This window comes from Oncorhynchus masou, chromosome 1 (assembly GCF_036934945.1).
Source record: "Oncorhynchus masou masou isolate Uvic2021 chromosome 1, UVic_Omas_1.1, whole genome shotgun sequence".
Lineage (NCBI taxonomy): Eukaryota > Metazoa > Chordata > Actinopteri > Salmoniformes > Salmonidae > Oncorhynchus > Oncorhynchus masou.
The window spans coordinates 62721149-62735279 of NC_088212.1; the positions used below are offsets into that span (position 1 = coordinate 62721149).

The window sequence follows — 14131 nt, forward strand, 5'->3', positions numbered from 1 at the left end:
TCTGTTCTCAATCAGGATTAGAAGCACAAGCATTTCGCTACACTCGTATTAACATCTGCTAACCATGTGTATGTGACAAATAAAATTTGATATGATTCTGATTGGCTAATCTCAGTTTCTGATTGGTTCATCCCTACACTCCTATTAGCGTCACTACATTCAGACTCCTCAGTTTACTCTTGCTCTATCCTAACCTTATCTCTCTCTCGCCTCAGATACACAAACATCCCTTTCTGAGTGGCTGTGTCAGCCTTTTGTCTCCTGTGCCTCCTTCCCTAACCTCGTGGAGCACCAGGCCACACCACTTATCTGTGGAATTCGCCGTGCCCCTCTCCCCTCTCATCAACACCTCCTTGTGGAGCTAGCCCTTTGTCAAAACAGGCCCTGGCCTCAAAGGCTGTCTGCTCTATGTTCAGATAAAGAATTTCAGCCCAACTTCAATTTGTTCTCACATTGTCAGAGAAGCTCATCTGGATGGCTTATAGGGAGGGGAGACCAGTAAAATGACATTGTTTGTTAATAACAATGTCTGTTATTCCCCTCGGGACATGCCACAAATAATTCCCCTGGAAATTCTTTAAATGGCTCACATTGGTGAGATGTTTTTGAACTCTTTGTGTTTTGAATGTTGCAGTCAAAAAGAACAGGTGTTACTAATAAAGAGAAACAAGTCTTGTTTTGTGTAAGGAATGGAGGGGGAGAGGGAGTGAGTGACCCATTTGAGGCACATAGATGGGAGAGTATGAGAGAGGTGCTGTTAGTACTGCTTGTCAGCTTGGCCTTGGCTGCGTGGAGGAGACTGAGCTTCCCCTGTAGAAGCCTCTCTCCTGCCTGCTGGCCTGGGTCCCCCAGCTGCTCATCCCTCCTCTGAGGCTCTTTCCCTCACAGGCATCCAGAAACTTTCCATATAGCAGGGAGGCGCAGCCTTGCTCCCGGGGTCGCAGAGTTCGCCCCATGAGGAGTTGCGGTGTGCACCCTCAACTGCCTCCGAGCCAGAGCAATCTTGGAGTTCATGGAAAAACACACTAATTTGTCAGTCACCCTTTGAGCTCTTCTGAAAAGGATAAATGATTTGTATACCAGTGGGTGCTGTTCATTAATATTCGATACACCACTTCTGCTTTACTGTGGTGGACAGATTCAAATGGAATTCCGAGCCTTCCCCAGGAGATCTTAGTGATGGCAAATAAAGGAAATGCCAGAGAGTGGAGATAAGACTGGCACCTTATAATAAAACATCTGTCCAGGACATAAGTTCAAGCTCTCGATTCAAACGGTTTATTCCTAAAATCTTAACAGGCACGGCCATAGCCTACGCCAAAAACAAATCAGTTAAATACACAATCACCAACAGTTATCTAGCACCCATGCCCAGGCCCCCTGCGGTTCCACCAACCGTAAGGACGCCTGGCACCGAAATATTCCAGGCATTCCTTTGATGGGCAGACAGCAGGGGGATTGGCCTGCTGGACCCAGCGAAACCTAGATAACTGTTTGCACCAACATACAATAAGATAATGTCATAACTCAGGCACACATACCTGTCTATGAGGATTGCTTCAACACGGTTCCTGAGTTAATGACACGCTAGACATGGACAACACATGCCATCATTAACACATTTACAAAAATAAACACAGCAGTAGAACACACACATGCAGACATTTACACACAATAGAGCAGTGTTCCAACCCACACTAAAAAAAATCCCCCAGGTAAGAGGAGAACTGTACTGTGTATATGTTCAACTGTACTTTATGTGGTTCCACAGTATATCATATATACATGACACCAACAGGATCAGGGCCTCTTACATCCTGTCCTGTATATACAGTAGGTATACATCAGAGGAGGCTGGTGGGAGGAGCTACAGGAGGACAGCTCAATGGCTGGAATGGAATCAATGTACTGGAGTCAAATGTTTGGTACCATTTTTTGTTTTTTTACCCCATTTTCTCCCAAATTGCTGGTTTGCTGCAACTACTCAATGGGCTTGGGAGAGGCGAAGTCCGAGACATGCATCCTCCGAAACATGACCCGCCTAGCAGCCTACTTAACCCGAAAGTCAGCCGCGCCAATGTGTTGGAGGAAACACTGTTCGACTGACTAACGAAGTCAGCTTGCAGGCACCCAGCCCACCACATAAGCCAGAGAAAGCCCCCCGGCAATACCTTCCCCTAACCCGGACGGCACTGGGTTAATTGTGTGCAGCCTATTGGGCTCCCTGGGATTGAACCCCAGGCTGTAGTGGTGCCTCAGCAATGCGATGCGGTGCCTTAGACCTCTGCGCCACTCGGGGCACCTCATTCCATTCCATTGATTCCATTCCAGCCATTACAAGGAGCCCGTCCTCCTATAGCTCATCCCAACAGCCTCCTCTGGTATACTCCTCTGGTATACATACACCTCACCTCTGAGACTAACTGTAAGGTCTGGAAATAAAAAAGAAATGAAAACACACAAACAGTCGTAAGGCGACTGCAAATGGGAGACGCAGTCTTACTTTGGAATGAGACACCTTCAAGGTATAGGGTGGTAACAAGTCGGCTTGCACAATCTGTACAAAATAGTACTGTTTTACAGAAGATCAATTATTGCAAGTAATTTATGTTTCGAAAATTATAATGTCCAAAACTATAGTCACATGTTTTAATATTATTAAAGGCATGTATGCCCTAAAACATCTCTCTGTGATGTTATATACAGTATAGAACACATTGCAAATGACATAAAGCACTAAAGAACCTCACGGACAAGATGATCTCTCTCGGATAAGAGGATCTCTGATCGTCTCCACACTGTGGTTTTGTTTGAGAATGAATGTGATTGTGCATAAGACATGTTGGAGGCACCAGGAGGAGGTGAGAGAGCCCTGTGGATGGATTGTGTGTGCGCGTGTAACACGACATCTACCACAGGCCCCGTGGGGCTGATCCAGAGGTGACTCTGAGCCTGTCTGGAAGGCCCCTCTGAGGGGATGAACAGGGAGGATGACCTGGGCAGACAGGAAGATGCAGAAAGAAACAATGTTGCATATGACACAAACGAAGAATCCAAATTTAGTTTGCTGTTGCATCAGCCCCCCCCAGGCTCCCCCTTCCTTCCCCAGAGGGCGAGTGGTGAGAATTACTGTAGAGTACTTGCATGGGCTGGGCGATGTTGTGTGTTTTTACTGTTTCACTGCAGTCTAACGGTCTATCCTCATCACCACATCCTAGTAAGGGGGCAGGCTGACTGGGTGGGGGGGTGGAGGGGAAATCACGCATGGGCTCACATGCTTTCCCACAATGTTAAAGGTGCATGAGCCGCACCCCCCCCCCACACACACCCTGATTTGGCAGGCTAAACTCCTCCTGGGAGAGGGAGGTTCAACCGTGTTACATAAACACACTATATAAATCACGGGGCTGACAGTGACAGGCCTTCACAGTGCCCATCTTCATACTCACGATCCCACTGACCATCCCACCACAACATGACTGGGAGCTACAGTATAGGATGACCGTTGGAGTGAAATACAGCCTCAGAGGCATTAGAACCTTTCTGACATTGATGGAACTTTGAACTCTTTGTGAAAAATGACATATCCACATCTATCAGTCCACAGAATTCTCCCTGAAAGACTCATGTGAGGGTTAATACTTCCAGATTCCCTGCAGCCTTACAGTAAACAGACTGAACGCTCTACTCAAAAGGCCATGTTTAAATACAGCCAAGCACTACTGGCCCCAGGGAAGAGAGCACAGCGCTGGAGCCCAGCCAGACAAATATCCAAAGTTATAATCACCAGGGATCAGCAAAACCACCCCCTTCTCTCTCGCTCTCCCTCTCAGAACCAAAGCAGTCTTTCACAGAATGCCAGTAAAATAACACAGCAAATCATCACTGGCACTGTAGCCTTTCTGCAGAGTCAATGTTTCTGATTCACAGATCTTTGAATTAACGGCCAGACCACAGTAAAGCAGCGGACTCCTATTGTCCGGTCTCCCCTGTGACGGGAGATAACACTACACCCAAGCTGGGATACTGGAGGTTGATAAAGTGTGAATGGAATAGAGACAGACGGTACAAGGCCAGATGAGTGTGGGTGTACAGTATATATGTGTGTGGGTGTATGTGCATAGTGCATACAAAAATAAAGAGGGTGGGAGGGATTAGTAGGAGGGTGAGTGAGCGGGTGGGTGGCTGTTCGTGTCACCAGTAAGGCAAATGAGGGAACGAGTCTCAGTTTCAGAGACGCAGCTTCATCAGAATGCCTTCCTTTAACCTCTGAAGGAAGATGAATCTATGGGAAATGTGCAAGAGGTTCTGTTTTTTTTATTAAACCTTTATTTAATCAGTGCAGCTACGAATGATGTGCATGTGTTCTACAGGAAGCATCCATTAAAGGGATTCTTGGGTACTTCTGTGTGCTTTTTAGCCAGTAGTTCTGAAAGTAGCGCTAATGAGCCAACAATGGTCACCGAAAATGTGCATACTATGTCACATACATTTTAAGTCTGAAGTTTACATACACTTAGGTTGGAGTCATTAAACTCATTTTTCAACCACTCCACATTGTCTTGTTAACAAACAATAGTTTTGGCAAGTTGGTTAGCACATTTGTGCATGTGTAACAGTATAGCTTCTATCCCGCCCCTACCTGGGCTTGAACCAGGGACCCACTGCACACATCAACAACAGTCACCCTCGAAGCATCGTTACCCATCGTGCCAAAAATGCCCCGGCCCTTGCAAAGCAAGGGGAACAACTACTTCAAGGTCTCCAACGTCATCGAAACGCTGTTAACGTGCAAACGAGCTAGCCATTTCACATCGGTTTCACGTCACAAGTAATTATTTCAACAATTGTTTACAGACATAATATTTCACTTATAATACACTATCACAATTCCAGTGGGTCAGAAGTTTACATACATAGTTTTGGCTGATTTATTTGGATTTTCCCATGATGTCAAGCAAAGAGGCACTGAGCTTGAAGGTAGGTCTCGAAATACATCCACAGGTACACCTCCAATGGACTCAAATGTTGTCAATTAGCCTATCAGAGGCTTCTAAAGCCATGACATAATTTTCTGGAATTTTCTAAGCTGTTTAAAGGCACAGTCAAATTAGTGTATGTAAACTTCTGACCCACTGGAATTGTGATACAGTGAATTATAAGTGAAATAATCTGTCTGTAAAAAATTGTTGGAAAAATGACTTGTGTCATGCACAAAGTAGATGTCCTAACTGACTTGCCAAAACTATTGTTTGTTAACAAGACATTTGTGGAGTGGTTGAAAAACAAGTTTTAATGACTCCAACCTAAGTGTATGTAAACTTCTGACTTTAAATGCACACAATAAGACCATCTTGTAAACGGATCATGTCTGTGTTTATTTTCCAGTATGTCTGTTATCATTAGAACAGACTGTCATAATAGTGCAGCCTTATGCGACTATCTAGCAAGACACTAGCATCTGGCAGGCCCCGATACAGTGAGACAAAGGCTGCACAATGAGCATTTAAGGTAATTGAAGCCATCTCTGTATGTTTGAAATGGTCTCCACCGTCATGCTGGCGTGTTGACACAGCTGTGTAGAGCGCTGGACAAACCATGGGCACACCAGATAGGTTTGACTGATGTTCTCAGCTGGGCTCATGCGGTCACTAGAGCTGGGAAATAGGTCCTTGAAGAGAAATAAACTGCCGGAGAGACATCACATCAGAGGCTAAGCAGATTATAAAGCCTAGCTGCGTCGCTCAAGGAAGATTGCCAGGTGACATGTAACCGGCTGAGATAAAATCAGATTTGTACTTGAGACACATGGCCTTAAGGGCCAGATGATTAGCAACTCAGATCAAGAGATGTGATAAAATTGCAACAGTAAAATAAATATCCTTAGCCGAGAGAGGAGCTTCCTGCCTAGAGCCCATGCAGTCCAACCCCAACTGTGTGTGTAGATTAGATTCAGGGCTGGTTAAATAAAACTGGCATTCCAAACAGAATAATCTTAGAAGATTAAACTTTCTGTTTGGAAAATGGCCAAAGTACATTTTGGCAGGCCACTCGAACACCGTGATCTGCACCGTCCTCCTCAGGAAGGAGGCGGGGGTCTTACAAGGAAAACAATCTACCAGGGGCAAATTTCCACTCAGTTAAATCCTGCAGGCAAAACACAACAAATGAACAACATGTCAGTGCCCTCTCTAAGCAACCAACCAACGCATATTCAAAAGCAGCCCACAGTTATGTAACAGTGGCCTTCAGTATACCAACTCTCTTGTTATTGGTCCCTGGCTGGCTGCAACACAAATCAGATGTAAGCAATGAAGTGGTCATAATTGTTCTTAATGGTACCGAGTAGCACCAATGTTTCCAGAGACTGGGACATTGAACAAGAACATAGTGACTAAACAACATAACTGGTTTAGGCAGGCTTCTCATTAACATTTTGTAGCTAATGATGTCTGGTACAGTGGGTGCTATATAGTCAGAATTCAGGAATTATTCACTCAACACAATGATCGTATGAGTGTGCCTACCGTAAACATGCTCTTCACGCCGACATGGGAAATATCACCCTCTACTGAATGTAATCGGGATTATATAAATTAACTATGCAGGAATTTGTGTGCTGCAACAAAATACAGAGCATTTTTTATTAATTGGGGGGAGGAAACACCCATACTCCCAAGAAATCTTTATGATGAGTTTCTGCTCCAAGTGTGTAGTCAGCAGAGTGCCTGCTCACCACAGAACACACACTGCATTTTGTGACAAACACCACTCCACCAATGCTCTATAATCTGAACTGGGGAAGGAACCAAAACAACATATTACACAGCTCTTAAGAGGATTTCTTTTTATTGTTTTGCATATAGAGATGCTTGTGTCATGTTGGGGTTATTCTACCAGTCAAAAGGAAAAGTTAACAAATTTCCTCCATCAGGCCAATGTCTTGGGAATTGTGCCCAATCAGTCAACTTTGGGCAAATTAGAGGGTGGCAATTTTGCTTGTTCATCATGAAGCTCACATGATAGTCAGCTCATTTTGATTTGGACAGGACAATGTGACCCCTACTGCTGGCCATGTAAAGTACCATGTCCAGACTGTTGCCCATCAGGGCGCAAGATGTTGGAGCACAATCAGAGTTCCTTGGGTACCTAATGTACAGGTACACCACATGCATTTCCCTCAAACTTCCTTCTCTGTTTAGTGCAGGATATCTTCAGAGGAAATAATTCAAACCCTGGGACATTTCTTGAATGTTTTGAATTTGGCAGGTAAATTATTAAAATGTACTAATAGGTACAACACTTAATGTGTGAGAATAAACCAGCAAGAACACAAACATTGAAAAGTAATCAGAAACAGTCCATCAGAACTTCCTCTTTCTTTCAGCCACAACATAATAATAATGTGTGGAAACATACAGTATGAACAAAGTGTTCCAACTACACAAACTTTCAGTTATCACCGCTACTGCACTGCAACATTCCATTCATATAATTTACAGAGGGGTTAAGTGCATGTCATTAAGGAGGAAAATAGCTTTTTCTACAGCTGAAACGTGGCAGTTGTCTGGGACATGGCATTGTAGATGAATGTATTGTTGAAGGGAACAAACTGACGAGTGATGATTTTGATGGCCTCTTGTGCAGCAGATCCTAAGGAAACACATTGAAAACGGTACATTTGGACCAACTCCAAGAAAACAAAATGTTTATCCCATAACAAAAATAGCACGAGGATGCTAGACCATAATAGGATCCAAGTCCTGTAGAACTCACCTCCCAAAAAGGATGCCACTGTGTGTGGCTCAGAAGCACCATAGCGACAGCTGTCAAAGAGCAAGGTGAAATGACATGTAGATTATTTAATCATGTTCCTCTCCTTGATGATAACCTCATACCCATTTTACATTTAATGGAAATATTCTGGCTAAATTACAAATATAAACACAAAAACTGTAGGGAGGTTTTGCAGTGGGCTGTAAAAATGACCATTCTCTCTGCAGAGAACATTGGACTGGACACTATGCACAATACATACAACTCGTGGATGTAGTCATCTTTCACATTGACGTTCAGGCTGTACTCCTGCAGAAGGCTGTTCACACACAACTTCAACTTGCTAATGTCTTCTTCTACTTGGTAATTGTAGACACCTTCAAAAAGGAGGAAGAACATATCACATATCTGGAGATGGGCAGTTTAACATTGCGGAACACAGTTTAGTTACGCTGTGTGCCAGGTTGTGTGTGACAGTTGTGTTGGGAGCAGAACTACGCCAGCCTTGCCGTACCTGGGTAGCGGGAATGCTGCTGATAGAAACGGTCCACAGAGCGCAACATTAGGTACAACACCATCTCCCCATCTGCACTGTCCATGCAGGAGGCTGAGGAGAGAGAGCAGAATCTTAGTACACACTACCAACACACAGAATCAAAGGGACTCAAAAACAGAATAGGCCAAATCAAGGTGGGCGTCTGTACGGTGTTGAACTTACTGATCGCATCTTTATTGACCGTCTCCACGCTGTATTCTTCAGCCAGAGACCTGCAGCGCACCACCCTCAGGAAGGCAGCGTTCTTACCTGCAGACCGAAACACACAGCACAGGGCTCAACCTACTGCAGTGTTCCCTTTCAATCATGGGTTCATCAAAGTGCAGCCACACTACTGTATGACAAACAACACCTGACTGACATGACGCTTTGAGTTACTGTTAAATGAGTTAGAGTATTCAATTTACATTCCTGCCATATTACATGTCCTGTTCACATTATGGTTGTGTGTGTTCTTGTCAGAATACTCACAGAATAGTTTGATGTCCTGCTCAGATATGCTCTCTGAGGGCTTTAGCAAGAGAAAAGACAGAAGTCAATCCAATTAACTAGATAATATCAGAAATCAAACCTTTTTACAATCTATCAAAGGTAATAAAATGTTGATCCTTACACAGCCCTACTGCTGCATAAGTACTACTGCAGGAGAGTTACTATGTGTTTTTGACATCGCATGAGATTAAATATCCCTGACACTACAGAATAAAGTTTCACATACCTTTCCAACAGACTGCAGGAGAGACTCCACATGCTTAGACACGACGGAAGCATCTTGCATTGCCTTCTCTCTATAACTGAAAACATATGCCTGCATTAATGCCCAGGCCAGGACTATGATGATCATGCCAGCACAAAGCATACCTTGTGTTCGGGAAATAAGGTTAAGGCACAGGAAATCGTAAACAACAGTGGAAATTGCAGCGTCATATGGTTTGGCACATACAATTCTACCATTTAGCTATGGACATTGGTTTATGGTTTATTATACAATGATTGTCCCCTCCTTGATATGCCCCACATTGCAAGCATTGAGCTGTGCTCGCTATTAACTCATACAGCAACTGACTTTTTAATTAAACCGGCGGCTGGCTGCTTGCCATATAAATTAATAATATAATTATCACTACCTACATATTCTGGAGAGTGATGAATTTCTCTGAGTCCGCAATCATGTCTGGAATGGAGCCACGCACAGGTAGGTTTCCACCACCGTCGTTGTGCACAAACTCCCTCACTGCTCGCGTCATCACCCAGAAGGCTGGAGTCTGCGTATAGCAGAGAAAGACAGAAGAACCAGTCATGCATTAAAACCTACAAATAAACCATTCACAGGATGCTTCGATCATGGCCCGAGTAGACGCGTCATATTTAGATTCACCTGTGATGTAATGTCATTGCATTGCTCTCCATTGAAAATGTCGTCAATGCCACTTGAAATCTACAGAGAGGTGAGAGTGGAGTTAGCAAAGTTGACAAGAGTAGCAACTTCCAGTGATCTTGTGCAACCAGCAGCACGGATTAACATAATACGGCTGAAAGGAGTGAGGGGGTTTAGGGGTGCGGTATGAGAAGAGCCACCTTGGTGGGGTTAAGGGCTGTGTTGACGTTCTTGATGGCCTCCTCAAAGTTCTCCTCATCCTCAGGAGTTCCCTTCTCACTCTTCAGGATTCCTAAAAGAAACCAAGTATCATGAGAACACAAACCATATACAGTCAGGCATAATCTGGATAAGATAGTGTCTGTAGACAACTAAAATTCTGTGAAAATGTAAAAATACAAATGAAGACAAGAAAAATCTATGTGAAGTGAAATACCTTGCCGTATAAGCTGTTTGAAGGCCTCCTTCTCTTTGTAGTTCTTCGGGAACTGAAAATTGTGCTAGGAAAAAAAAAAATGTATTAAATTGTCAGCTCTCTTGCACATCATAGGTTGCTGTAGAATGTGCCTTTGGTTGTTGGTCACAAAAGTATTACCTCACTGAACCACTTTTCTAGGTATTTGGCAACAATGATGATCCATGGTGTATGACTGTGATCCTGCATAACACAAGAGCGTAAGAAAATACATGAACCAGTGAGGACAAAATTACAACTAAAATACAAAACACAACAGTGGCCTAAAAAAAAATTATTATTTTTTTTTTTTTAAACACCCAAACACACCTTCTTCCCCATTCCCTCCAAGTCGTAGGACTGGATGTGGTTCTTGAGCTCTGCAAAAGGTTGGTCAAGCCTCAGGTCCTCCAAGGCATTGTCTGGATGAGACTCAATCACTAGAGGGAGTGATTGCAAACAGCTTGTTTGAGTGTTTTCAATTTACTGCAAGAGAACACTGACCTTGAGTGCTTGTCACCATTACTACAGATACAGAAATACATGCGTGACTCACAAGAGTTTACCATACCTGTGTGCTCCTTCACTACTAGCCTCATGTATCCGACGAGGCCATACGTTCTACACACCAGGAAAGGTATGTTTGCATTCCACAACACTGATCCCAGTCTCAAACACGTGCTGTGAAAATAAAATAATTTACATGACGAGAAGGTTTAAAAAAATATATATTTGATGTTACTTTGTAAGACTATCACAAATACCAAATAAAAATACTTCATTTGAAACTACCGTTCAAAAGTTTGGGGTCACTTAGAAATGTCCTTGTTATTGAAAGAAAATCACATTTTTTGTCCATTAAGATAATATCAAATTGATCAGAAATACAGTGTAGAGATTGTTAATGTTGTAAATGATTATTGTACTATTCATTAAGTAGTACCCGCAAAACACCAGTCTCAACGTCAACAGTGAAGAGGCGACTCCGGGATGCTGGCCTTCTAGGCAAAGTTGCAAAGAAAAAGCCATCTCAGACTGGCCAATAAAAAGAACAGATTAAGATGGGCAAAATAACACAGAGACTGGATAGAGGAACTCTCCCTAGAAGGCCAGCATCTCGGAGTCGCCTCTTCACTGTTGACGTTGAGACTGGTGTTTTGTGGGTACGATTTAATGAAGCATCCAGTTGAGGACTTGTGAGGCATGTTTCTCAAACTAGACACGCCAATGTACTTGTCCTCTTGCTCAGTTGCGCAACGAGGCCTAGCACTCTTCTTTCTATTCTGGTTAGAGACCGATGGCGCTGTTCTGTGAAGGGAGTAGTACACGGCGTTGAACGAGATCTTCAGTTTCTTGGAAATTTCGCTCATGGAATAGCCTTTATTTCTCAGAACAAGAATAGACTGACGAGTTATGGAAGAAAGGTCTCTGTTTCTGGCCATTTTGAGCCTGTAATCGAACCCACAAATGCTGATGCTCCAGATACTCAACTAGTCTAAAGATGGCAAGTTTTATTGCTTCTTTAAAATCAGGACAACAGTTTTCAGCTGTGCTAACATAATTGCAAAAGGGTTTTCTAATGATCAATTAGCCTTTTAAAATGATAAACTTGGATTAGCTAACACAACATGCCATTGGAACACAGGACTGATGGTTGCTGATGATGGGCCTCTGTACGTCTATGTAAATATTCCATTAAAAATCTGCCGTTACCAGCTACAATAGTCATTTACAACGTCTATACTGTATTTCTGATCAATTTTAATGGATGAAACATGTACTTTTCTTTCAAGAATAAGGACATTTCTAAGTGACCCCAAAACTTTTGAACAGTGGTGTACGTCCATAAATAAATGTGTAAGAATAAGAGGATGAATAGCACCTTTCTGGCAGCTGGACACCAATCACCAGGGTAAATCTGTGGAAGAACTCTGGGTCGTTGTCCAAGAGCTTTTCAGGGCTCTATAATGGAAAATAAAACACCAGATCACAATAAGAGTTTGACAAACAAGACTGATCTACTATAAGTGCTCTGCTAGTTTTATAACACTCAGCAATCAATACATTCAGATAAAGAAGTGCCCTTTGTGGGCAATGAGACCCATCAATGGCTACTCAACCAGTGCAGCGCCATAGTAAATCTACACCTTGATCGGAATTAACACAGATCTACCGCTATACCCTGAGGATTGTGTAGTCAACTCTAGGATCTTTTTTCAAATGACAAGCGTCATAGTAAATCTGTGCAGGGAAAGCTGTGACAGCCCTCTTCAGGAAGAACTCATCTACTGCTCATAGTTGAAAACACAAACCTCCTCCACAAAGTTGCCAGATACATCAGTGTTCAGCTCCTGTAGCAGCTCTGTGGCAGCCTGGGCTCGGTTCTGGAAAACACACCATCCCAAAAGACTTGTTATGACATACTGCATACAGGTAGAGCTAAGATATTGATAGAGTAGAATAGCATAATCGTTTACCCTTCCTATGCTGTTGTTGCTCAGAAAAAAGCTGAGTAGAAAAGGAAGTTAAAGATAAAGACAGTATATTGTATAAAACATTTTAAGATTAAGATCAAAAGCGCTTCAATTAGATGATAAACAATAGGCCTATCACGTTCTTACTTATTTCCGACGTCTTCCCCGGAGACTGTGTGTCCATCGACAATAGTGAACGCTCCAATACCTGATGGAGAGAGCAACTAGCTTAGGTAGGCTAGCCTACTCATGCATTCCCTTAGAGCAGTGTTTTCCCACTCCTGGTCATCGGTCTTTTCTAGTATCAAATATTGAAATATTTACCTGGAAGCACAAGGTTCTTGAGTATTTCAGTCCCAGATGCTGTGGAATTGATCAGGCATACGTGCGCATTTTCAAGTTCTTCTTGGCCATGGTCTCCCCACAATCTGAAATGGAGTACAGGCCATCATAACAACGGCATGTTGCCAATCTCATTGTCATCTTCAATGCCTTGTTATTGAGCTATTATCACATCTCATCTGGTATGGTACATAGACGAGAACAAGGAACCTTTTTGAGATTCAGTCAATGAACGACACCAATTCTGGCTGGTGTTGTTGAAAGTAAATTAGGTGGCAAGAAGCTATAGCAGACAGCTAACCACTGACTATAACAGGACAGCTAACTAGCATGTCAATGGAGACGAGCTACAGTAGCTAGCTATAATACTTTTAAAGCATGCTGGTTGGTTGGCATAGTTAACGTTAGGCCAAGAGAATACACTATCAAGAATAAATCATTTAACGTTACGGGCTTGCTCGCATAACTACGTTAACTAGCTGCAGTTTGTCAGTGGAGATATGTCTAACTCATGCAAAGATTTAGGTTTAACAAATAACTGTATAATTTTCACAGAATTTCTAGCTTTACATACCTCAATTGTCTATCGTATTTCTGGTCTTTAGAAGCTTTAGTAACTGCCATGGTCCGCTTGGGGAACCCCACCGGTTAATTTGATAGCTCCATTCGATGATTCGATAGAGAGACAAGTGGTTGAACGCAGTTGTAAATTCAAAGCTGCACTTTCGATTTAACTGCAGTTGACCACCAGAGGGAGTAGTAGTGAACATTCAATCGATTCAAATTTGCGCAAAATGTAATTCATTAATTCTGCCACAGTTGCATCACCGGTTCAGACTAATCAAGGACTTAGAATTTTGAATTACATATTATAGTAAGATGTGATGTGTTCTTTTAGTAAGTCGCTCTGGATAAGAGCGTCTGCTAAATGACTTAAATGTAAATGACTTAAATGTTTAGATGCGACTTTTAAAATATTGGTTATATAATCATAAATATTAGTTATGGGTTTAAGCTGGAAAAGCAAAACAACACTATACCCATTGAAATATGTGCCATGCATTATCATTAAAAACATGTTGTGATACATGTTATTTCGTTAGTTCAGAGGAAAGTGTATCTTAATTGGCTGCTGTAATAGGTCTAAATAT

General features: G+C 42.7%; 1 protein-coding gene across 1 annotated transcript; it reads right to left on the reverse strand.

Moving 5' to 3' along the window:
* Nucleotides 1–6832: 6832 nt before the first annotated feature.
* On the reverse strand, nucleotides 6833–13664 carry LOC135547658 (NEDD8-activating enzyme E1 regulatory subunit). Its single transcript, XM_064976850.1, has 20 exons — nucleotides 13555–13664; nucleotides 12963–13066; nucleotides 12786–12846; nucleotides 12642–12672; nucleotides 12477–12548; nucleotides 12047–12126; nucleotides 10736–10845; nucleotides 10495–10604; nucleotides 10306–10368; nucleotides 10147–10210; nucleotides 9911–10002; nucleotides 9711–9770; nucleotides 9464–9597; nucleotides 9051–9126; nucleotides 8804–8843; nucleotides 8495–8581; nucleotides 8291–8383; nucleotides 8039–8153; nucleotides 7777–7826; nucleotides 6833–7653 (listed from the first exon to the last, which is right to left on the reverse strand). The coding sequence occupies exons 1-20, from the start codon at nucleotides 13602–13604 to the stop codon at nucleotides 7544–7546; spliced, it is 1602 nt and encodes a 533-aa protein (XP_064832922.1). The 5' UTR covers nucleotides 13605–13664; the 3' UTR covers nucleotides 6833–7543.
* Between the last annotated feature and the right edge of the window lie 467 nt (nucleotides 13665–14131).

Bases quoted from the DNA above. Each gene is read 5' to 3' on its own strand.
- LOC135547658 (XM_064976850.1), bottom strand. From the start codon at position 13,604: ATGGCAGTTACTAAAGCTTCTAAAGACCAGAAATACGATAGACAATTG. The intron at 10,369-10,494 runs GTGTGTTTGGGT...TGTGTTATGCAG, and splicing joins TGGAGGGAATGGGGAAGAAG to GATCACAGTCATACACCATG. The intron at 7,654-7,776 runs GTGAGTTCTACA...GTGTTTCCTTAG, and splicing joins AGTGGCATCCTTTTTGGGAG to GATCTGCTGCACAAGAGGCC.